The sequence below is a fragment of the Aotus nancymaae genome, unplaced genomic scaffold (assembly GCF_030222135.1).
Source record: "Aotus nancymaae isolate 86718 unplaced genomic scaffold, 86718_ANA_hifiasm-v0.15.2.pri h1tg000053l, whole genome shotgun sequence".
Classification (NCBI taxonomy): domain Eukaryota; kingdom Metazoa; phylum Chordata; class Mammalia; order Primates; family Aotidae; genus Aotus; species Aotus nancymaae.
In genome coordinates, this window is record NW_026988467.1 from 10,817,442 (window position 1) to 10,841,812 (window position 24,371).

At 48.7% G+C, this 24,371-nt stretch overlaps 1 protein-coding gene across 1 annotated transcript in view; it reads right to left on the bottom strand.

Annotated features, from left to right (window-relative positions):
- LRRC38 (leucine rich repeat containing 38) overlaps nt 1-24,371 on the bottom strand; it is a 90,114-nt gene that overhangs the window by 54,963 nt on the left and 10,780 nt on the right. Inside the window, 3 exon segments of the mRNA XM_064363702.1 lie at nt 2,236-2,301; nt 3,726-3,830; nt 18,403-18,495. Coding sequence (XP_064219772.1) covers nt 2,236-2,301; nt 3,726-3,830; nt 18,403-18,495 — 264 coding nt within the window.

Consider the following 24,371-nt stretch of genomic DNA (forward strand, 5'->3'; position numbering starts at 1 on the left):
CAGCCTGGCGCCTGGCAACAGAGTAAGACTCTGTCTCAAAAAATAAAATAAAATAAAATAAAAGCTGTGATAACAAAACTGCAATTCCACTTATTCATTCAACGATGCCTACAAAGTGCTTTCTAAATGGAGTCCAACATGTAGACTCAAACACTGGGGATACAATGGCAGACCTGGGTAAACCTGATTCCCAAGATGAGAGATGGGGCAGGAGAGGAGCTGGAGAGGGGCTGGAGAGGGGCTGCGTTGCACTGGGAAAGCCACCATATTTTGCAGGGTCGGGAATCTGGACTTTGTTCTGAGCTCTTGAAAGGCTTTCATCTGGGAAGAGACATAACTGGGTATGCATTTTAGGGAGCTGACACTGGAAGCTATAGCATAGGTGTTGAACTGGAAAGAGAGCCAGTTCTACAAGATGCTGTCGGAAATTCAAGGTAGGGATAATCTCACCCAGCCCTCCTAGGAATCTGTCCAAGAGAAAGGAAAACCTAAGCCCACCCATGACAACCAGGCTAATGCTCCCAGTAGCACAATTCATAGTAACCAGAAACTGGAAACAACCCAGACGGTCTTCAACTGATGAATAGGTAAAACAAAATGTGGCATATCCATTCAGTGAAATACTATGCAGCAGTAAAAAAGAGCAAACTACTAGTGCTTGTCACAACATAGATGGACCTCAAAAACGTGGTGTGAAGATGTATGTTCATTGCAGTGCTGTTTACAATAGCAAAGACCTGGAACCAACCCAGATGCCCATCAATGATAGACTGGACAAGGAAAATGTGGCACATATACACCATGGAATACTATGCAGCCATCAAAAATGATGAGTTCGTGTCCTTTGTAGGGACATGGATGAATCTGAAAACCATCATTCTCAGCAAACTGACACAAGAACTGAAAACCAGCTGGGTGCAGTGGCTCACGCCTATAATCCCAGCACTTTGGGAGGCCAAGGCGGGTAGATCACGAGGTCAAGAGATCAAGACCATCCTGGTCAACATGGTGAAACCCCGTCTCTACTAAAAATACAAAAATTAGCTGGGCATGGTGGCACACGCCTGTAGTCCCAGCTACTCGGGAGGCTGAGGCAGGAGAATTGCTTGAACCCAGGAGACGGAGGTTGCGGTGAGCCGAGATCGCGCCATTGCACTCCAGCCTGGGTAACAAGAGCGAAACTCGGTCTCAAAAAAAAGAACTGAAAACCAAACACTGCATGTTCTCACTCATAGGCGGTTGTTGAACGATGAGAACACCTGGACACAGGGAGGGGAACATCACACACTGGGGTAGGTTGGGGGACAGGGGGCTACGGGAGGGATAGCGGGGGGCGTGGAGGCTAAACACTGGGAGAAATGCCTGATGTAGGCGACGGGGGGACAGAGACTGCAAACCACCGTGGCATGTGTGTACCTATGCAACAACCTGCGGGGTGTGCACATGTACCCCAGAGCTTAAAGTACAATACAAAATAAAAAATAAACAATTTTCCAGTTAAAAACAAAAACAAACAAACAAAACCTGGTGTAAAGAATCCCAGACAAAGAAGATCACAAATTATGTGATTCCATGTCTGTGAAATGCTCAGAAAAGGCAAATATGCAGAGAAAGATAGCAGGCCTGTCTGGGGCATGGAGTGCGGATTAACTGTACCTGAGCGCAGGAAGACTTTCTGGGGTGATAAAAATGTTCTAACACTGAGGCCATGCACGGTGTTTCAAGTGCTGTAATCTCAGCAATTTGGGAGGCCAAGGTGGGCAGATGGCCTGAGGTCAGGAGTTTGAGACTAGCCTGGCCAACATGGTAAAATCCTGTCTCTACTAAAAGTATATAAATTAGCCAGGTGTGGTGGTACATGCTTGTAATCCCAGCTACTTGGGGGGGCTGAGGCAGGAGAATCGCTTGAACCCCAGGAGGTGGAGGTTGCAGTGAGCCAAGATTGCACCACTGCACTCCAGCCTGGATGAAAGGGTGAGACTCCGTCTCAAAAAAAAAAAGTTCTAAAACTGGATTGCGGTGATGGTTACACAACTCTACATATTTTAAAATGTTGAATTGTGCATATACAAGTGAACTTAATGATGTGTAAATTATATTTCAACAGTTATTTTTCTAAAGAGTAATGATGGCTCCTGAACTAGGGTCTTGACTGGGAGGGCGCTGGAAATTTTCTGAAGGGACAGATATGAGGGAAAGGACGGAGCCAAGGACCTGCCCACAGCCCCCACCCACCTGCCTTCTGCACCCCAAAACGCTTGCAGCCCTGCCATTTCTTATCTTCAATACCCACTACCTCACCTTCAAGCAGGAATCTCGGGTGAAATGGATAAGAACTGTTCGGGGTGGCATGATTCAAGTCAAGAGGGTTATTGGGGAAGCTACAGGGTGCTGGGGTCAGAGAAAGGTGGGTTTGCTCCTCGCGCTGTTTATGAGTTGTGGGGACAGGCACATTACTTAATGCAGTCTCAGTTGCCACGTCTGTGAAATGGGTCAACATCCCTCCCTTACATAACTGCTCAGAGGATTAAACAGAGGCCTGGCACACAGAGGTCCTTGGTAGGTGCTAGATGTTTACTTCCCATTCCTGCCTACTCTCAGCCACAGCACCCCCAGCTCCCAATCATCTGTCTTCAGGGGTCACTGGAGACTTCGCTGGCATTTCATTTCCCAGGATTGCTGGTAGCCATGGGAATTCTGAGCATGCCTGGAATTCCTTCTGTCCTCCACGCCTTCCTTCCTTCAACCTTCCCTTACCTCCTACCCTCGTTCCAGTCAGGTAGACCTGCACCCCACCCTTGGAGCCTGCTTTCTTTGGGAAGGATCCACTCATTTAGAAATCCTGCTGTTGGGTGAAATTGAGTTAACCATCCTCCCTTACATTTGCATCAAATAAGGTCCTTCTGGAAACACCACACTCAGTGCATTCCCAGCATCACCTGGCACCCTCCAGAGCTGATGTCCCGGGGGCTTGAAGACCATCTTCTATGTGTGTAGTCAGGTATTTTAAAGATCTTACTCTGCCGGGCGCAGTGGCTCACACCTGTAATCCCAGCAATTTGGGAGGCCAAGGTGGGTAGATCACCTGAGGTCGGGAATTTGAGACCAGCCTGACCAATGTGGAGAAACCCCATCTCTACTAAAAATACGAAATTAGCCAGGCATGGTGGCACGTGCCTGTCATCCCAGTTACTCGGGAGGCTGAGGCAGGAGAATCACTTGAACCCGGAGGGCGGAGATTGCAGTGAGCTGAGATAGAGCCCCTGCACTCCAGCCTAGGCAACAAGAGCAAAACTCCATCTTAAAAAACATATAAAATAAAATAAAATAAATCTTACTGCCTGCCAGAAAGCAGAAGTCAGGAATCAGGTTTTTTTTTTTTGTTTTTTTTTTGAGACAGAGTCTTGCTCTATTGCCAGGCTGGAGTGCAGTGGTGCGATCCCAGCTCACTGCAACTTCCGTTTTCCGATTTCAAGCAATTCTCCTGTCTCAGCCTCCCGAGTAGCTGGGACTACTACAGGCACACACCACCACGCCAGGCTAATTTTTTGTACTTTTAGTAGAGACGAGGTTTCACCATGTTGGCCAGGATGGTCTCGATCTCTTGACCTCATGATCCGCCCGCCTCGGCCTCCCAAAGTGCTGGGATTACAGGCGTGAGCCACCGCGCCCGGCCAGGAATCAGGTTTAAAAGGGTGAGTTTATTTAGAGAAAAAAGCACATACGAGGATGTGGCAAATATCGACAGTGGTTAAGGGACGCCATGAAGTTTGGAGGCGGCAGCACCCTTGTGAGAAGTGAGGGTTTCATGAGCTCAGGCCGGGTGTGACCTGGTGGCAGATGAAGAGGGGAGTGGCGAGGAAGTGGCGAGGAAGTGGCGGGGAGGGATTTGGGGCTGGGCGCTTCTGGGTACCGCTTGAGGTCAGCACATTTTAGAGGACCGCCTACTTCATCTCTACCTGAGGCTGACCCCTTCCCATCAGGGAGGGAGGTTAGGGATAAAGGAGGAGGGCAAACACACAGGGAGATGCTGGAAGTTCATTTTCAATGGCTGGCTGATGGCATTTTCCCTCCGAGGCATCTGACCAGGGCCACCGTCATGGTGACAGCGATGGCCCAAGATGAGCTGGGCAGGGCAGCTGCCTGCTGTGGCATCCTGAGTTTTCTGGTGTAGCAGTGCTGAGTGGATACACCTTGGACCCCGCCACCGAGTTCGATCCAGTCATGAGTCATATTCCTCCAGCAACACCCTGCCACTGGGCAGAGTCCCTCAATACCTGCTGTGCACATCCTACCCAGCTAAGCACTGCTCTGGGAGTACAGACAGGTATCCTGCAGGGTGATTCAGGGATACTAAGAGTTTGTGCTCCATTTGGGGGTAAAATGGCCCACGCCTTGCCTCTCATGCTAATGGTACCATCACCTGTCATCCTAGGGTCCAAGTTAGGAGGACCAGGCAGGGACTGTACCTGAAGATGACACAGCCAGTGTTTGAATCCCAGCTTTCTCACTTACTAACCATAGGATCTTGGCTTGAGATATTTAAGCGTCCTGTGCTTCATTCTCCTCATCTGTAAAATGGGAACCTTCCTCAGAGGGTTGAGTGAGGATTAAAAGAAATAGCTCACGTCTGTAATCCCAGCACTTTGGGAGGCCGAGGCGGGTGGATCACAAGGTCAAGACCAGCCTGACCAACATGGTGAAACCCTATCTCTACTAAAAAGTACCAAAATTAGCTGGACGTGGGGTGGCACGCACCTGTAATCCCAGCTACTCAGGAGGCTGAGGCAGGAGAATTTCTTGAACCCGGGAGGCAGAGGTAGCAGTGAACTGAGATCAAGCCACTGCACTCCAGCCTGGGTGACAGAGCGAGACTCCACCTCAAAAACAAAACAAAACAAAACAAAAAAAACTTCTCATGACTCACCTTCACCCTTAAAGTGAGTCCAAACACTGATCAAAGATTTCAGTGTCCAGATGTGACCTCATGAGGCTGGGGTCTTTCCATCTTCATCTCCGGCCACCCTCTCTCCTGGTCCCCGATGCGCTGGTCATTCTTCCCTCTGCGCCTTCACCGTGCTGTGATTGTAACACAGATTACTCCTCCCCGCTCTGTGTCTACTTCTTCCTAAGATTCCCCTCTTGCCTGCCTGGGTTAGAACAGAACAGGACAGGAAAAGACAGAAAAGGCGAGTGGGATGAGACTTCAGAGAGTGCGGAGAGAGAGAGAGAGAGTGTTGGAGCCTTGGAACAGCTGTGCAGAATTAAGCAAATTGGAGAGAAGAGAACCCGAGAGAGAGAGAGGAGAGAAAAACTGAATGTGCCCAACCCGGCCTCTTTTCTCTCTTTTCCGTTTGAGGCGTGTTCTCCCACCTGGGGGTCTGCAGAGGCGGCTCCACCTTAGGAATAGGGAGGCCCACGCTGGCCCCACTCTGCCTATACCGGGGCAGGTACATCTGTGTATTTCCATCGCAGAATGTGTGCTTGCTTTCAGATTTAAATAACATCTTCTCCTTTGTCACCTATCTGTCTTCCCGTAGTGCTTGATACTGACCTGTAATGTGCCTCTAGCCTCACTGAGATACAGAGATTTGTTTATGTGTCTGTCTCCTGCACAAAATCATGAGCCCTGTCAGGGCAGAGGCTGCAGAGACTGTGACTCGCTCTTCTCATCAGACCCTGGCCCACAACCTGGTCCATTACAGGTGCTCAGAAAAGACCAGACCTGTTTTTGTTGTTGTTGTTTTTTGAGATGGAGTCTCGCTCTGTCGCCCAGGCTGGAGTGCAGAGCTGTAATCTCGACTCACTGCAACCTCTGCCTCCCGGGTTCAAGTGATTCTCCTGCCTCAACCTCCCAAGCAGCTGGGATTACATGTGCAAGCCACTGTGCCTGGCTAATTTTTGTATTTTTAGTAGAGACGGGGTTTCACTATGTTGGTCACGCTGGTCTCAAACTCCTGACCTCAGGTGATCCACCCACCTCAGTCGCCAAAAGTGCTGGGATTACAGGCGTGAGCCACCATGCCTGGCCTGTTGTTTGAATATTTTGGGCAACCCAATAATAAGCCAGGGCCACATGCAAAAGATCTCTATGGTGTCAAATTCAAAGAAATGCCATTGCCATCTTGTAACCTAAAGTAGTTAAAATAAAAATTCAATCTTCGCTGGCACTTCTTGAAGAACGTTAAGGAGGATCCGAGTAACAAGCCTCAGCCACTCTCCCCTCTCGCTCGCTCTCTGGTTGTCTTCTGTCCAATTTGCTTAGATCTGCACAGCTGTTTCAAGCTCTCCACGCTCTCACTCTTCACGCTCTCTGAAGTCTAAACCCACTCACCTTTTCTGTCCTATCCTGTCCTGTTTTCTCATTTTCTTTACTCATTGTCCCAGTCTGGTATCCCAAAAGTCCAGAAACCAAACTAGAAAGGGAGACTGCTCAGCCATGGGGCTGCAGGCGCGGAAGGGGATTTGTTCCTTTCTAGCCCCTGTTTATGAGGTTGCACAGCGTGCTGTGCTGAGTTAGACACAAATACAGTGCTGGTTTAGAAATGGGCTGTGTGACGGTGGTTCTCGCCTGGAAACTCAACACTTTGGGAAGCTGGGGTGGGTGGATTAGGAAGTTAGGAGTTCGAGACCAGCCTGACTTGGTGAAACCCTGTCTCTACTAAAAGTACAAAAATTAGCCAGGCGTGGTGGCGCGCGTGCCTGTAACCCCAGCTTCTCAGGAGGCTGAGGCAGAAGAATTGCTTGAACCCAGGAGGCGGAGGTTGCAGGGAGCCAAGATCGTGCCACTGCACCCCAGCCTGGGCAACACAGCAAGACTCCATCTAAAAAAAAAAAAAGAAAGAAACAGGCTGTGCAACACACTCCCCTGCCCCCACCAAGGTCATGCCAGCCAGAACCCCCAAAGAGCTGATGTTCCTGTTGGAGGATGATGTTTCCTGCTAGTGAGAGAGCTGCTTTTGCCCTTGGCACCCATTCCTCCGGTGGGAAGAAGGGCAACTTGGAGAAACTGAACATGCCTAGCCCGGCCTCTCCTCTCTCTCTTCCTTCTGGGGCTTGTTCTCCTACCTGGGGGTTTATGGAGGCAGCTCCACCTTAGGACTGGGGAGGCCCACGCTGGCCCTGCTCTGCCTACACCTGGGCAGGCACATCTGTCTGTTTCCATTGCAGAATGTGCACTTGCTTTCAGACTTAAACGACATCTTTCTCATGGTCAGCTTTCTTAGTAACGAAGAGAATGTTTCAGTCCTCCGTCCACAAACGGTTCCGTTATTTCTCCATCGGTCTGAGCCCTGCTAAGGACGAGGGATGGTATTAATCAGGTCTCTCCAGCACCTCCCTGCTCGTGCCTCCATCCCTCTACCTGTCTATCAGTTACCAGGAAGCCTGATGCGTGTAGCCTACGCTTTCTTAGTTTCTTTTCTAGCTATGCAGATGTTCCTAATAGCTATAACCGTTCCTCCCTGAAGTGACCCTCTTCATCACTGGGCATCGTGATGATCAGAAAGTTGTAAATACAACTCCCTCCCCCTTTTATCAATTGGGTCTTGCTTGTCTTCTGGCTGGAATTCAAATCTGACACCTCCTACAAAGAGAGATGAAACAGCCTCTCCCTCTAAGCCCCGGTGTCCTCACCCCACGTAGAATACTCCAACAGCACCCTTTTCTCAACTTTGCTGCAAGGCTTAGGTTGAATAATCTGTGGAGCTCCTGGGAAATCTCAAATGCTTTGCAAATGTAAGGCCCGTTTTCCCCTTTGCCTCTGAAGGCCATGAAACATTCATCCTTTGCTCAAATACGTGAGAGCAGAAGAGTTCGACACACCTGATTTCTTTCTTTTTTTTTTTTTAAACTTTTTTCTGTTTTTTAGAGATGAGGGTCTTGCTGTGTTGACCAGGCTGGTCTCGAACTCCTGGCCTCAAGCAAGTCTCCCATGTCAGCTTCCCAACGTGCTAGGAATACAGGTGTGAGTCACTACACTCAGCCTGACACATCTGATTTCTACTGAGGATTTCTCTCCTTGGGATGGCTTGAAAAATCAGATGAGCTCTGTGGAGGCACGTTGTACTGACGCTTTTGTAGAAATCCTTCCAAATTACCCAGAAGATGATGTGCTTCTCTTGACAAGTATACAAGGAAACTATAGATTATTTGGGTGCTAATTTGCTTTGCTCCAAATTTGCTGCAACACACGCTAACCAAGATGCAAGGGTTGTTTTGTTTGTTCATTTAAACATTAAACAACTTAGTTCCCTGACTGATCTCTGGGAGGCAAGGAGATTTGAAGAATACACTGGCCGGGTATGGTGGCTTACACCTGTAATCCCAGCACTTTGGGAGGCTGAGGCGGGCAGATCACAAGGTCAGGAGTTCGAGACCAGCCTGGACAACATGGTGAAAGCCCGTCTCTACTAAAACTACAAAAATTAGCCAGGCGTGATGGTGCTCGCCTGTAATCCCAGGTTCTCTGGAGGCTGAGGCGGGCTAATCTCTTAAACCCTGGCGGGGAGAGGTTGCAGTGATCCGAGATCGTGCCACTGTACTCCAGTCTGAGTGACAGAGCAAGATTCCGTCTAGGGGAGGAAAAAAAAAAAAGAATACACTGCAGACCTGCTCCTCTGGGTGGAGACAACGAACTTGTTTCCACTGGCAGGTGGAGGTAAGTGGAACCTACTTTATCCACTCTAGTCCCAGTCCCCCTTGTTCTCAATGCTGCCAACATTTTGTTTCTGGGTCTTGAAAATAATTTATGATAATTTTTTTTTTTTTTTGAGACAGTCTCTGTTGCCCAGGCTGGAGTGCAGTAGTGTGATCTCGACTCACTGCAAACTCTGCCTCCCATGCTCAAGTGATTTCATGCTTCAGCCTCCTGAGTAGCTGGGGTTACAGGCATGTGGCACCATGCCTAGCTAGTTTTTGTATTTTTAGTAGAGACAGGGTTTCACCACGTTGGCCAGGCTAGTCTAGAACTCCTGACCTCAAGTGATCTTCCTGCCTCAGCCTTCCAAAGTGCTGGGATTACCGGCATGAGCCACTGGGCCTGGCCATATTTTCTCCATCCCTTTCTTAACTGCACATGATGTTTTAAAAAAACAATGCATTAAGTCCTGATATGTAGTACTTTCCAATTGCTGTGGTGTAAATACTCCCACCATGGCTGATTTCGAGTTGCCCAGAGACTGTCACCGAACATGGAGTTGGTAATAGATGTGGATTTCTATTCTATTCTATTTAGAATTTCTACCATACAGATACACAGATATCAATAACCACAAGAATGCAATAGTAAAAGTAGTAAAATGATTAGGAAAAGATGGGTTTTGAGTATATATTACTTTTTCTATTTTTTTCCATTCTAATCATTTTTTTTTTTTTTTGAGATGGAGTCTTTCTCTGTCATCCACGCTAGAGTGCATTGGCACGATCCCAGCTCACTGCAACCTCCACCTTCCGGGTTCAAGTGATTCTCCTGCCTCAGCCTCCCAAGTAGCTGGGATTACAACTGCCCACCACCACATCCGGCTAATTTTTGTATTTTTAGTAGAGACAGGATTTCACTATGTTGGCCAGGCTGGTCTCGAACTCCTGACCTCGTGATCTGCCCACCTCGGCCTCCCAAAGTGCTGGAATTACAGGAGTGAGCCACCACACCTGGCCCCTTTCTAATCATTTTATTGTGTACAATTCAGTATCATTAAGTAGATTCATGGCGTCGTATAACCATCACCACTATTCAGTTCCAGAACTTTTTCATCATCCGAAACAGAAACTACCTACTCAGTAAGCAGTCATTCCCAGTCCCCTTTCCTCTGGTAACCACGAATCTGATCTCTAACTCTATCAATTTGCTTATTCGAGATATTCTGTATAAATGGAATGATACAATATGTGGCTTTTGTGTCTGCCTTTTTTCACAGCGTAGAATGTTTCCTAAGTTCATCCATATTGTAGTTTGTATCAGTGCTTCATTTCTTTTGTTTTAGAAATGGGGTCTTGCTCCGTTGCCCAGACTGGAGTGCAATGATATGATAGTGGCTCACTGCAGCCTCCACAACTCCTGGCCTCAAGCAACCCTCCCTCCTCAGTGTGGGTAGCTGAGACTACAGGTATATACACAAGCCCAACTTACTTTTTTTTCTTTAATTTTCTGTAGAGACAGGATCTTGCTATGTTGTCCAGGCTAGTCTTGAACTCCAGGCTGGTCTTAAACCCAAGCGATCCTCCTGCCATGGCCTCCCAATGTGCTGGGATTATAGACATGAGCCACAGTGCCTGACCCCAGCACTTCATTTTCTTTTATAGCTGAATAATAGTCCATTGTATGGACAGACCACATTTTGTTTATCCATCTGTTGATGGCCATCTGGGTGGCTTCTACCTTTTAGCGATTGTAAATAGTGCGCTATGAACATCCATGATTACTTTCCTTTTTAATATAATTTGCCTAAGTTTATATAATTTAATTTTTAATAATAGCTGTGTTTATCAACCGACTTGCAAAATTCCTGTATATCTAATGGCTGACTCTTAGGAGGGGCAGGAGTTGGACCCAGCACTCCCATGGTTGTCACTATCTGTACAGCTCTGGGCAGATGACAAAGCCCGGAATTATGAGTCAGCGGGTCGGTATCCTGGGGCCAGTGCAGCCTCTAACTCACCTGTCATTTTGAGCACATCACTAACCGCTCTTGTCTTCTGTCTCGTTTCTAAAATAAGGCTGTTGGGCTAGATGATGCCCGAGGTTCCTCCCTAGGGAAACTTCTGTCTGCTAAGTGGCTGGGCTAGGTCAACAGAGGAAATAAGCCCACGGTAACTTACCACCCAGCAGGTCAGAGAATGGTACACTCACTTTATCCTCTGCAGTAGAGGCTTGTTGGTTCCTTCCCCAGGACCTGTTCTGATTGTCTTCTCACTGTGCTTTCTGTCTTCTCTTTCCAACAGTTTTCCTGTCTTTCCAACAGCTCCCCAGGTCTGGCAATGAATGCTCACTTTTCCCTGTACTGGGAATTCAGCCAATCTTTCTCCACTACCGGAAAATCCCATCACAGCAATCCCTGTACCTGTCTCGGTAGTCCGGAGTAAAGCCTGCCTTACTGCCTACAATTGTCACGAATGATTTTCTTTAACAGACCGCATCCTATCTCCAGGTGATCGGTTCAGACGTGAACACATGTCCTAGCAGTTTCCAGGTGGGGCCTTCGATGAAGAAGGCAGAGCAGACCTTAGAGGGGACTGAGAAACAGAGGAGAAAGGCAAGCGAGGCATGGCAAGCCTAAAATCACTCAAGAAATTAAACAGATTAAGCAAAATGAGCGAATTATGTGTGTGAAGAACCATGTCAGTCCGCAAGCATTCATTGAGCACCTCCTGTGTGCACACAGAGCCCTTAATCAGCCCTGGACCAAGTACTTGGGAGGAAAGGAAGGTAATGGAAGGTACAACTCTTTTTTTTTTTTTCTGAGATGGAGTCTTGCTCTGTCGTCTAGGCTAGAGCACAGTGGCGTGATCTCTCGGCTCACTGCAACCTCCGCCTCCTGAGTTCAAGTGATTCTCCTGCCTCAGGCACGTGCCACCATACCTGGCTAATTTTTGTATTTTTAGTAGAAATGGGGTTTCGCCGTGTTGGCCAGGCTGGTCTTGAACTCTTGACCTGAGGTGATCCGCCCACCTCAGCCTCCTAAAATGCTGGGATTACAGGCATGAGCCACCACACCCGGCCGGAAGGTACGATTCTGAGGACCCTAGGACTCAGTCCCACAAGACTGCCCCCACCGCAGAGCCCAGTTCCATGGGTGCGAGTTCTTGGTTCCACAGTCCTTCAACTCTAATCCGGACATCGTTGGCTCATCAGAGAAACGCTGTTGATCATCTCTGGGTTTAAAGGGAAGCACTTACGGAGAGTCACTCACATCAGATTGGAGACACTGAATTTGGAAACGCTCCACTGTCTCACAGGAGACCTGCTGTCTGATTCTTTAGGGAGCAAATGACCTCAGCCGAGGGTGGATTTTATCGCCAGAAAAGATGAGAGGAGGTGAGGGGGAATGCCTCATTGGAAGTGACACCTAATTACCAGTTTCTCATCCTGTTTCCAGGCGCTACAAAATAGAGTCCTTCTGGGTATCTGGTCTACCCTTCACCTGCAAATGCAAGACACACATACTAAGAGGGTGTTTCCTCAGCTTAATCACGAGCTCCAGTAAGGGCAGAAAATGAGTCTCACATTGTGACGCTCCATTTCCCACTCCTGCTTAGTTATTCGGGAGCTGTTGATGGGTGACACTTGCCTCGGAATTGCGGTGACTTTCAATACCCCTAAGTGTGGAATTTACGGAGGCAGGCATCTGCACAGAATGATAATGCATATTGGGGTGGGGAGGGATTGCTGCCTGGAAAACAGGAATATATCTTAGATGAGAAAGACCTTGCTGAGACTCTCAGAAAACTTGTGAGGTGATAGTTTTTGCTAAAACATACTGTTGGAAATAAATGTTGGAAATAGATGCTTGGTGCCACAAAGGAAAATTAGCACTGAGACTAAAGATCTTTCAGCAACACAAATTTTACTTCCTGGACTGCAGGAAGGGCACTCTCACTAGCCATCTTGCCATGAGAGTACAAAGAACATACAAATTTATCCCTTACGCATTTGGGGGTCGTCCTTACTGCTGTGTCTGATTTCCATTGGCTGGAGCCAGACCTCACAATCTAAACTAAAACCCGATTGGCTAACAACTTAAAACTTTTCTAAACAGGTAAAGCAATGGAGAGCTGGGATGTGCCTGTGAGCATGTCCAGCACAGATATCTTGGTTAAAATACAAGGACAGAGAATGTACTATGAGCCTGTAAGCATGGCATGTCTAGCAGCTACATAGGATAGGGCTTAACAAAGTTATTAGCACACTTATTCTCTAACAAGAAAGGAAACTTAATTTTATTTTTTTTTTTTGAGACGGAGTTTCGCTTTTGTTACCCAGGCTGGAGTGCAATGGCGCGATCTCGGCTCACCGCAACCTCCACCTCCTGGGTTCAGGCAATTCTCCTGCCTCAGCCTCTTGAGTAGCTGGGACTACAGGCACGCACCACCATGCCCAGCTAATTTTTTGTATTTTCAGTAGAGACAGGGTTTCACCATGTTGACCAGGATGGTCTTGATCTCTTGACCTCATGATCCACCCGCCTTGGCCTCCCAAAGTGCTGGGATTACAGGAGTGAGCCACCGCGCCTGGCCGGAAAGGAAACTTTAAAAGGGAACTTTTCTACTTCCCACACATACCTATTGCCTGATTATGAAGGAAGAGATGAGCAAAAGGGAGTGAGGGGATTTCTCATCTCATCTGGAACATACATGCCTGTCACTTCAAGGATGAGATGTGTTCCTGGAAAGTTGAAATTGAAATTTTTATAGCCCGAATCACTTTTTCTATTACTTTCCTTGCAAAAGTGGTTCCTTAGAATATTCTTAGGCTCTAGGAGGTAATAAAACCACAGCTAAGGCTATAGCAAACCTTTTCACGTGATCACTTTTTAGCTGCAACTGACCGTTTTCTTATATTTAAAGAAATCGTGTTCTGAAAAACGTGGCATAAAATAGCTGTGGTTATTTCTTCATGTGGTACAATCGTTTCAATGTCAACAACCGTTTACTGGAGAGTTTCTAAGTCTGGGGCACCTGGCTAAGCATTTTCACACAGTATCTAATTTGGCTGCCACCTCAATTCTGCGAGCTAGAGATTATCTCCTTTTTGGGAGATGTAATAATAAAATTTAGGAAAATTAAGGAAGTATCCATGTTCACAAAGCGGCAGTGGCAGGGCTGGAATGCAAACCCAGGTTGGAGCAAGTGTGGGCCAGGCTAGTTCACCTCCACCACAGCTGCCTGATTTAAGGCACTAAAACAAGAACCCTCAACAAAACAACCCCAACAGTAACAACCTCAGCTGCGACGTGAGACGGGGCGCAGCCCCGGTTTCTTTTTTTTTTTCCTTTTAGACAGAGTCTCGCTCTTGTCACCCAGGCTAGAGTGCAGTGGTGTGATCTTGGCTTACTGCAACCTCCGTGTCCCAGGTTCAAGCGATTCTCCTGCCTCAGCCTCCCAAGTAGCCGGGACTACAGGTGCGCGCCACCACCCCCGGCTAATTTTTTGTACTTTTAGTAAAGACAGCATTTCACCATGTTGGCCAGGATGGTCTCGCTCTCCTGACCTCGTGATCCACTCTCCTCGGCCACCCAAAGTGCTGAGATTACAGACGAGAGCCACCGCGCCCGGCCCGCAGCCCCAGTTTCTAAGAAGTTGCTTTCTCAAGGGTCCTTTAAGAGGGTGAGGAAACCAGCTTGTGCTGTTCAGACCTCAGATCCAAAACTCTTTCTGAAATCTGTTGGCTGACATATCAGCTTGGGCAAGGCTGAATGGGTGATAAGACAAGGACCCAACCACTTAAGGCCAGTCTGGAAAGGACCGGGAGGAGTGCACCTCTCTGGGACACATGTCAGGAGTGAAAGATCTCCACTGCTGAAACTCCTGAAGGCCTGAGGAGTCCAGGAAGCCCAGGCTAGCAAATCCAGCCATTGACTTCCAAATTTGCTTTTCTAAGGATGCCAGTACTCCTTAGCTGTGTGGTGGTCAGCCTCTAAGATGGCCCCAAATGGTCCCCCTTCCTAGTATTCACATCCCTGTGGAATCCCCTCCCACACTGTGCTAGGGTGCTCCCCCTGGCCAACAGCACATGGTATGCCAATTCTGATATTAGGTTATAAAAAGATGGCAACTTCCATCTTGGGTTCTCTCTGTCTCTCAAGTCACTCACTCTGGGGAAAGTCACCTGCCATGTGGTGAAGACACTGAGTCTGTGACGAAGCCCATCTGGCAAAGAGCTGCAGTCTCCTATCAAGAGCCAGCAAGAAACTGAGGCTTCCTCCAAAAGCCACATGAGTGAGCTTGGATGCTGATTCTCCAGCCCCAGACAACTGCAGCCCCTTCAGACATCTGAACACATTCTCCAGAGAGATCTTGAACCATACAGTGAAGCTGCTCCCAGATTCCTGACCCACAAAACCTGTGAAATCATAAATGTTTGTGGTTTCAAGCTGCTAAATTCTAGGTTCCTTTGTTCTACAGCAGTAGCTAATACAAGTTTGATAAAACTAATTTCTTGGCTGGGCATGTAATCCCGGTGGCTGACGCCTGTAATCCCAGCACTTTGGGAGGCTGAGGCAGGTGGATCACGAGGTCAGGAGTTCAAGACTGGCCTGGCCAAAATGGCGAAACCCAGTCTCTACTAAAAATACAAAAATTAGGCTGGGTGCAGTGGTTCATGCCTATGATCCCAGCACTTTGGGAGGCCGAGGCGGGTGGATCATGAGGTCAGGAGTTCAAGACCGGCCTGGACAAAATGGTGAAACCCCATCTCTACTAAAAAAACCACTACAAAAATTAGCCGGGTGTGGTGGCAGGTGCCTGTAATCCCAGCTACTCAGGAGACTGAGGCAGGAGAATCGCCTGAACCCGGGAGGCGGAGGTTGCAGTGAGCCGAGATCGTGCCACTGCACTCCAGCCTGGGCGACAGAGTGAGACTGCATCTCAAAACAACCACAAAACCATTTTCTTTCCTATTGTTGGCACTGAGCCATATCTGGCCAGGTGGTGTCCATCCTCAATCATTTCCCTCCTTCCTCCAGCTCATTTTACCCTCTCAGCCCCTTTATTTTGACTCTCCTTCTTAAGGCAATGAATCTCAACTGAGGGCCACTGCATACAGTAACAGTCCAATTAGCCATTGCGCTACTGCAGGAGATAGCAGTTTCCATGAGTGGCGCCCCCTGGAGGTGTGTGGTATGTAACCTGCACACTTCTCAGTGGCAGCCCAGCCAGCACTACACCTGAAAAAGTGTCCGATGCCAGGTTTCTCTGCTGCACAGCGCAAATGGGGCAATTCCTCCAAAGATCACAGACAAGAGAGGTTGTGGAACTCAGGCAGTTTTCACTGGGGCTGGCTGACCCATCGTGAGCTTGTAAGCAAAGCCCATGAGTTTGGGTCATTTTCTTTCTTCCCAAACAGGAAAGAAGCTGCAGGGCATGGTGGGGTGATGGTAGATGAGGCTGGACCCTGGAGTTGGACCCATGGTTCCAATCCGAGCTCTCCATGTATTCACTGGGTGACTCCTCATGTGGCTTTGCACTCAGGAAGCCATGGAATCTAGGACTCTAGCCCTCAGATTCCTCGGCTGTGAAATGGGAATAATAATTACACCTCCTAGAGAGTGGCTGGAGGATGTGATAAGCTCACACACGTATTATACCTGGTCAGCGTCTGACACGGAATCAGCAGTTGATGTCTCGCTTTATTACCCAGGCTGCTCTTGTACTCCTGGCCTCAAGTGATCCTCCCCACCCAAGCCTCCCAAAGGGCTGGGATTATATGTGTAAGCCACTGTGCCTACCCCAACAGCAATTTTTATTCTCTTTCATTTCCCCTCAAAGTGAGCCTCCCACTCTGCTTGTTCCAGAGTAGATGATCATTTCTTGAATTAATTAAATAAGAAGCTCCATCTCTCCAAGAGGGAGACAGTCCTGTCCTCTAGTTCTGGGTAAATCACAGCCAACCACCATCATAGTAAGAAAGGCACATTCTTAACTGAACGATACAAAGCATACAGTACCATTGGAAACATTTGCCCTCCCAAGCCTTAAATCAGTTATTTTTTTCATGCTGGAGAAATTTCGGAAGAAACTTCATCCGTTAGCAAAACACAGGCGCAGAGGCAGCAGCTGTGCCATTCCGGATGTCCTTCAAGGGCTCTGCTGCAGGATGACTCTAACCTGGAGATGCACAGGCAAACATTTAGTCAATAACTCAAGCCTGACTTAACTTGCATCAAGCTGCCAAGCGCGCAGGAGCTATAAACAGCCCTGCCTGGATGGACAGCCCTTCCTTTGTCTCCGGGATTAGGTCTGAGAGGCTCCAAATTGGAGAGAAAATGCCAGTCTGTTTCTTCTCTGGCTTAAGGACACAGATCAACCGCTGACGTCAGAGAATTCCCTCCCCTCACAGTTATCCGGCCCCAAAGGTCGTGCCAGGTAACGGGACACATAGCAGAGCAATGCTGGCATGGTCCAGGGGAGCTGCCTTGCCTGGGCCTGCACACTCAGGCTGAGCAAAGATTTTAAAAGAGAACACTTTGGGAGGCTGAGGTGGGTGGATCACGAGGTCAAGAGATCGAGACCATCCTGGTCAACATGGTGAAACCCCGTCTCTACTGAAAATACAAAAAATTAGCTGGGCATGGTGGCGCGTGCCTGTAATCCCAGCTACTCAGGAGGCTGAGGCAGGAGAATTGCCTGAACCCAGGAGGCAGAGGTTGCAGTGAGCTGAGATCGTGCCATTGCACTCCGGCCTGGGTAACAAGAGCGAAACTCCGTCTCAAAAAAAATAATAATAAAATAAAATAAAATAAAAGAAGAGAAAACAGCCTGACTCTATTATCCATTAGAGGAAGAAGAAGCTTGGATCGTCAAAGACAAACAAAAGTCACCAACCGGATAGCAAACTCAAAAGGCTGACTGTAGTGGCTCAGGCCTGTAATCCCAGCACTTTGGGAGGCTGAGGTGGGAGGACTGCGTGAGGACAGAAGTTCAAATTAAAAATTTGCCTGGTGAGGTGGTGTGCACCTGTAGTCCCAGCTACTTGGCAGATGAGGCAGGAGGATCAGTTGAGCCCAGGGAGTTGAGGTTGCACTGAGCCATGATCACTCTCCAGCCTGGGTGACAGAGTGAAACCCTGTCTCAAAAAACAAAAACAAGGCCAGGCACAGTGGCTCATGCCTGTAATCCCAGCACTTTGAGAGGCTGAGGTGGGTGGATCACAAGATCAGGAGTTTGAGACCAGCCTGGCCAATATGGTGAAACCCCACCTCTACTAAAAACACAAAAAAATTAGCCGGCGTGGTGGCCTGTGCCTATAATCCTAGCTACTTGAGAGGCTGAGGCAGGAGAATTGCTTGAACCCAGGAGGTGGAGGTTGCAGTGAGCCGAGATTGAGCCACTGCACTCCAGCCTGGGCGACAGAGCGAGACTCCATCTCAAAAAAAAAAACAAAACCAAAAAAAAATCACCCTGATCTTCCTCCTCCCATGTCTCTGATTCTGGTGCTGACTCCTCTCTAGGTGGGGAGTGGGTGATTGTTCTAGTGATGACTCTGGGCCTCCTGGAAAGAAATCCTGCTGAGTGACCCATGGTGCAGATAACACAATGACCTCCACCGCAAGTGGACAGGGCCCCAGTAGCAACCAGTGAAGTGACTGCTAACTGCACTCAGAGTTGGCAACTATTCCACAGGGGGTGAGCAGAAAGCCCACCGGCCCCTGACCACTCCTCCCCTGCCCCATCGAACCCTCTACCCACCCTCCCCCTCCCAAGGGCCATCCTCTTCACGACACTCGCAGGCACCAAGTGCCGACGGGGCGGCCAGTTCTGGGCTCTGAGTGGGGAACACGGCTGCAGGCAGGTGGGTGTGAACAGGAGCAGGCAGAGAGCAGACAGCAGACAGGGAGAGAGGTGAAGGACGGGGTCACTTCGGGTGGGATGGTGTCATGAGGAGAAGAAAGTGGTTCTGGGATCGAGAGATTCGGGTGCGGCTCCTTTGGACAGGTGGCCAGGGAAGGCCCTTCTGAGGAGGTGACGCTTGAGCAGAGCAGACCTGGCTGACTGAAGGAGCGGAGCCCACCAAACATTACACGTTCTGGGTAGAGGCAGGACTCGCTACACATTCACAGGGCGCAACCCATAACTAAATGTGAGGCCCTGCTCCAAAATGATGAGAAATTCCAGGATGGAAGGCAGAGTGCTCAGGGTCACACACCCAAGAAGCAGGGCCTGGTCGAAGGAACAGTAAGTCCTATAGCCCTAAGGCTTGGAAAGTTCCAGAATTTGAAAGGAGGCCAGTGTGTTCTGGAAGGCAGAAGGCACGAGAGGCGCTCAGAGGGGTGTGCGGGAGAGATCGGGGGGCAGGCTGTGGTAGCCCCGAGACTGGTAAGCTGGGAAACCCCTGGGGGAGATTTGCACGAGGGATGGGCTTGATCAAATTAATTTTTTTTTCTTATTTATTTTTTTAAAAAGAGAGGGGGTCTTGCTGTGTTAGCCAGGTTGGTCTTGAACTCTTGACCTCAAGCAATCCTTGCACCTTGGCCTCCCAAAGTGCTAGGATTACAGGTGTGAGCCACCACGCCCGTGCCCTATTGCCCAGGCTGGAGTGCAGTGGCATGATCTCAGCTCACTGCAACCTCTGCCTCCCAGGTTCAAGCGATTCTCCTGCCTCAGCCTGCCAGGTAGCTGGGATTACAGGCCTCCGCCACCACGCCTGGCTAATTTTTGTATTTTTAGTAGAGACGGTGTTTCACCATGTTGGCCAGGCTAGTCTCAAACTCCTGACCTCAGTGATCCGCCCACCTCGGCCTCCCAAAGTGCTGAAATTACAGGGGTCAGCCACTACGCCCGGCCCAGGATTAATATTTTTAAAGACCCTACTAGCTGCTGAGTGAGGCTGATGTGGAGTGGAGGTCTGAGGAGTAGCAGGGAGTTAGACTAGAAGGCTGAGGGGATGGTGACTCCGGCCCAGCGATGACCCAAACTGCCCACCGCTCGCTCCTGACAGCCAGCTCAGTGTCGTCGCTCACGCCCCCACTTCTGTCTGAAGTTTCCACTCCCCTTGCACCTTGGACACTTACCTGCACGGTCAGGTCCTTCCTTTAACCCTACCTCAAAAGCCACCCCCTCAGTGACACCTGGCCCAGCTCCTACCTACACCCCAATGGCACCCACCTCCCCAACTCCCCGCTGGGAAGTCCTTAGCATTCCTGGTGTCCCCGCAAAGTGCCCAGCTTGTCTTGACACCGAGCAGCCTGGTATGTGCTCGGAAACCTGCAGCTGAGTGAGTGAATGAATTTATTAATTCGTATTAGAAGAAACAGGGCTCTGTTCCAACCAGGCAAATCTGAGCCTAGACTCTGACCCGAAAAAGAAGAATTCTATTTCCAAACACCCGGCACATTTCTCTCTCATTACATTAAAAAAAAAAGAAAAGTCTAAGAAAGAAAGAAAGAGAAGAAGCTGGCGTCCGAGGCTGCGGCACTGAAATTGCAGCCTTCGACTATTGTTTATGCTATATTTGTTCTCTCTCCAGGCATCACCCTGGGAGACAGAAAGGAGAATGCCAAACCATTTCTTCTTGGCCTGGCACCCCCGGCGGAATGTTACCCTGCTGCCTTCTCGCGGCCAGGACAGTCACTGCAAATGTCCTGGAGTGATCATTTCCAGAGACAGCAGGAAGAACGGGCTGGTTTTGATGGCAAATGATTTAGCCAGGAGAGGTCCAGGCTGAGGACTTCTTGGGCTGGTGACCTCCAGTAACCTGGGCTGTTATTTATCCTGTGTGGTCTTACAGTCCTAGAATTGCCAACTGCACAGTAGCTAGACGACATCTCCCCTGGACAGGCGACTTGCAGCCCTGGCTGAGGCCAGAAACACTGAGCCCTTACAAATCTTTTTATGGTTCCTTCACAGAGCTGTTTTATTTACCTGCTGTGCAGATGAGGCCTAAGAAAAACCCAGACCGAACGTATAATTTGGAGCTAAGTACATGATGGATGCCCAGAGGTTTAAAATTAGCCGAGTAAACTTAATACTGGGGCATTATGCTTGCTTTCCAGCGCCTGAATGTCTGTTAGGGATGCATCGCTTGGGAATAACTCTTGATAAAATAATCAGACTCTATTCTGCCCCGAAAAGAAAAAAAAGGACCTGCTCTGAAGGGGACCAGTTGTCCCAGATGTCCTTCAACCGAATCAGGGAGGAGAGCTGGTTGTCTGTGCACACTCACGTCCAATGTGTGGGATCATTTGGTGGTTTGCACCAATGAAAGTGAGATTTAAGGTGATTTCCAAAAGGCAAATATGTATTCGCTATTTTATAAGCATATCCCACTTAGCGACCCCAACCAGGGTCCTCCTCTCACCCCCACCCTATGGAAGGATGAATGATAGGTTGGGGGCGGTGATGAAGAGGTGTGTCCCTCAGCACCTGTGAGTTCATGATAGGAGATGGCAGAAATTCATGTTAATGGCTCATACGCAGGGAACAGTCACACTTACTTTATTATTATTATTATTTATTTATTTATTTTTTAAAGACGGGGTTTCACCATGTTGGTCAGGCTGGTGTTGAACTCCTGACCTCAGGCGATCTGCCTGCCTTGGCCTCCAAAGTGCTTGGATTACAGGCGTGAGCCACCAGGCCTGGCCGTCACACTTACATTTTTTACATGCATTATGTCCTTTGATCCTTACAATAATTTCATGAGGTAGGTATTATCATCTCCATTCATTCAATGGAGAGGCTGAGGCTTAGAGTGCCGACATGACTTTTGCCTACAGTCAGGCGGGAGGAAGCGACTGCAGAGTCAGGATTCAAACTGCCAGGTGCATAATCAAATACCCTGCACTGTCTTCATCCAGAGTAGGGTGTAGTTTACCGGCTGTCATGCCTCTGATCTCATCATCTGTTGAAATTGTAGGGAGCTAATCAATAACACCCTTTAATCCCTTTTACGGTACGCCAACAATTGAGGCATGCACTGTATTAGTTATATATAGCAAAGGATCCCAAAATTTAGCAGCTTCAAACCACAGTAAAAATGTATTGTCTCACAAGTTTCTGAGAGTCAGGAATCTGAGAGCGGATGTGTTGGTGATTATAGGGAAGAGACTCTTATGAGGTTGTAGCGAAGAGATCAGCCAGGGCTACAGTCAGCTCAAAGCTCGGTTGAGGCTGGAAGACTTGCTTTTCGTTTGTTTGTTTGTTTGTTTTGTTTTAGACAGAGTTTTGCCCTTGTTGCCCAGGCTGGAGTGCAATGGTGCGATCTCAGCTCACTGCAACCTCTGCCTCCCGGGTTCAAGTGATTCTCCTGCTTCAGCCTCCCGAATAGCTGAGATTACAGGCATGGGCCACCATACACAGCTAATTTTGTATTTTTAGTGGAGACGGGGTTTCTCCATGTTGGTCAGGCTGGTCTTGAACTCTCGACCTCAGGTGATCCGCCTGCCTTGGCCTCCCAAAGTGCTGGGATTACAGGTGTGAGTCGCCGCGCCTGGCCAGAAGACTTGCTTTCAAGCTCACTCACTTGCTGTTGGTCTCCTTCCTTGCCATGTATGCTTCTCTCTAGGGCTGCTCATGATAGGGGTGCAGGCTTCCCCAAAGCAGGTGATGAGAGAAGACGTGGGTGGAGAGAGAGACAGAAAGAGAGAACCTAGCAGTGACATACTATCATTTTTGCCATATGCTAATGATCACACAGACCACGCCACATACAGTGTGGCACTATACAAGGGCGTGAGTACCAGGAGCCTGGAATTATTGGGCACCATCTCGGAGGCTGCCTCTACCACATGGATAGAAAAATTGGAAATATAGAGAACAAAATGATGGCTTTAAAACTGAAATAGCTGCCTCAAAGGAAGTGGCATAAGATGTGTGGTCACAGGGGCTTCTTAGTACTTTATCTCTGAAGTAGAGACACTTGCCCCCTGCCCACAGGTTCGGCTGGAAAACCAATGTGTCTTCTGCAGGAGCAAGCAGCCAGGTTACGTTTAAGGCGTGAAGCAGTAGAGAACATACACTGAGGACCAGACACTCAGCAGAGACAATGCACTGAGCTGGGCAGGCTCAGCAGTGTCTCCCAGTGGCCAAACCCAGGTCATGTCTCTCCTCTCCCAGGAGGCTGGGAATGCTTCTCTTTAAGACATGCCCAATGCGAACGTATGGCCCGGGAATGGATTTCTCTTTTTTTTTTTTTTTTTGAGATGGAGTTTCTCTCTTATTCCCCAGGCTGGAGTACAATGGCATGATCTTGGCTCACTGCAACCTCCGCCTCCTGGGTTCAAGTGATTCTCTTGCCTCAGCCTCCTGAGTAGCTGGGATTACAGGCATGTGCCACTATGCCCAGCAAATTTTATATTTTTAGTAGAGATGGGGTTTCTTCATGTTGGTCAGGCTGGTCTCGAACTCCTGACCTCAGGTGATCCGCCTGCCTCAGCCTCCCAAAATGCTGGGCCCACACGTGTGAGGCACCACACCAGCCTGGATTTCTCACTACACCATCCCCGGCCCAATCCACTCTCTGTTCCACCACTGACTGCTACATCTGATGGATGTTTATGGACCCCTGTGGGCCAGGACTGTTTCTCATGGGTGTGGGTGTCCCCAGAACCTATCATAGTGCATGACATATGCCATCCTCCTCCTCCCCTCTTCCATCACCGAGTGCCTAGCACGTGCTAAGCAGTGAGCGAAACCTTCACGGGAATGATCTCATTCGATCACCACAGCCCTCTGTTACATAGTAGGCACCAATACTATCCCATTTAATGGATAAGTCAGCCTTAGAGAAGTGAATGTGCCAATGGTCACAAGTTAGCAGGTGGCAGAGGTGGGATTTGGTACCAGCCATCCTGACTTCACTGCCATGCTCTGAAACTCCACGCCAGAGAGGCTGTTCAGTAAATATTTGTTGAAGTAGATTCATTCAAAAATAACCATTGCCTTTAAAAAGGAGGGAAAATTTAAGCAAGTAAAATTGTTGGACCATAGCAAGTTCTAGACAGACCCTAATCCCCTCAGTTCTTTTTCCAGGTCCCAATAATAAACTTAAAATTGAAAAGAGGAACATCTTGCAAATAAATCATCTGTTTCCAAAAGGCAAACTCATGGGCCAGGAAGCCACTTCCTTTTCAGCTTAGACCTTCATATTCCCATTCGCTTCTGTAGATGCTGCCTCCATGATTAAAAGAAGAGCTGTTGGGGAGACCTTAGCAAGCAGGAGTAGGTGAGAGCCTTGCTCCCCTAAATCCCCACCAGAAGTTTAGCACGATGGTCGGTGCTGATGGCTTGTTGGCTCTGAGCACCAGGAAATGGGAAGGGGTACTCTACTTCCCAAGAACACAATTTCAGAGTTTGTTTATGAGACAAAGAAAGGAAAGGCCGAGAGACAGACTTCTCAGGGCCTCAGTGCCTCCAAGCAACTTGTTGGCTTGTCTGGAAGCAACAACCCATTTGCTGTTATGCAGTGGCGCCTGACCTGCTGCTTAGATGCTCCCCACCACCCCCAGCTACGTTCATCTGATTATGCCAACTCATGTTACAGTTCCCACAACAGAGCTGACCAACGGCCACGTGTGCACCAACTATGAGCTAGGCATAAGGCAAAGTTTAAATGTGTCCCTCCAAATTCTTTTGTACCTGCCACATAACAGAGGGTTGTGGTGATTGAATGAGATCATTCCCATGAAAGAATTAGCACACTGCTTAGCACATGCTAAGCA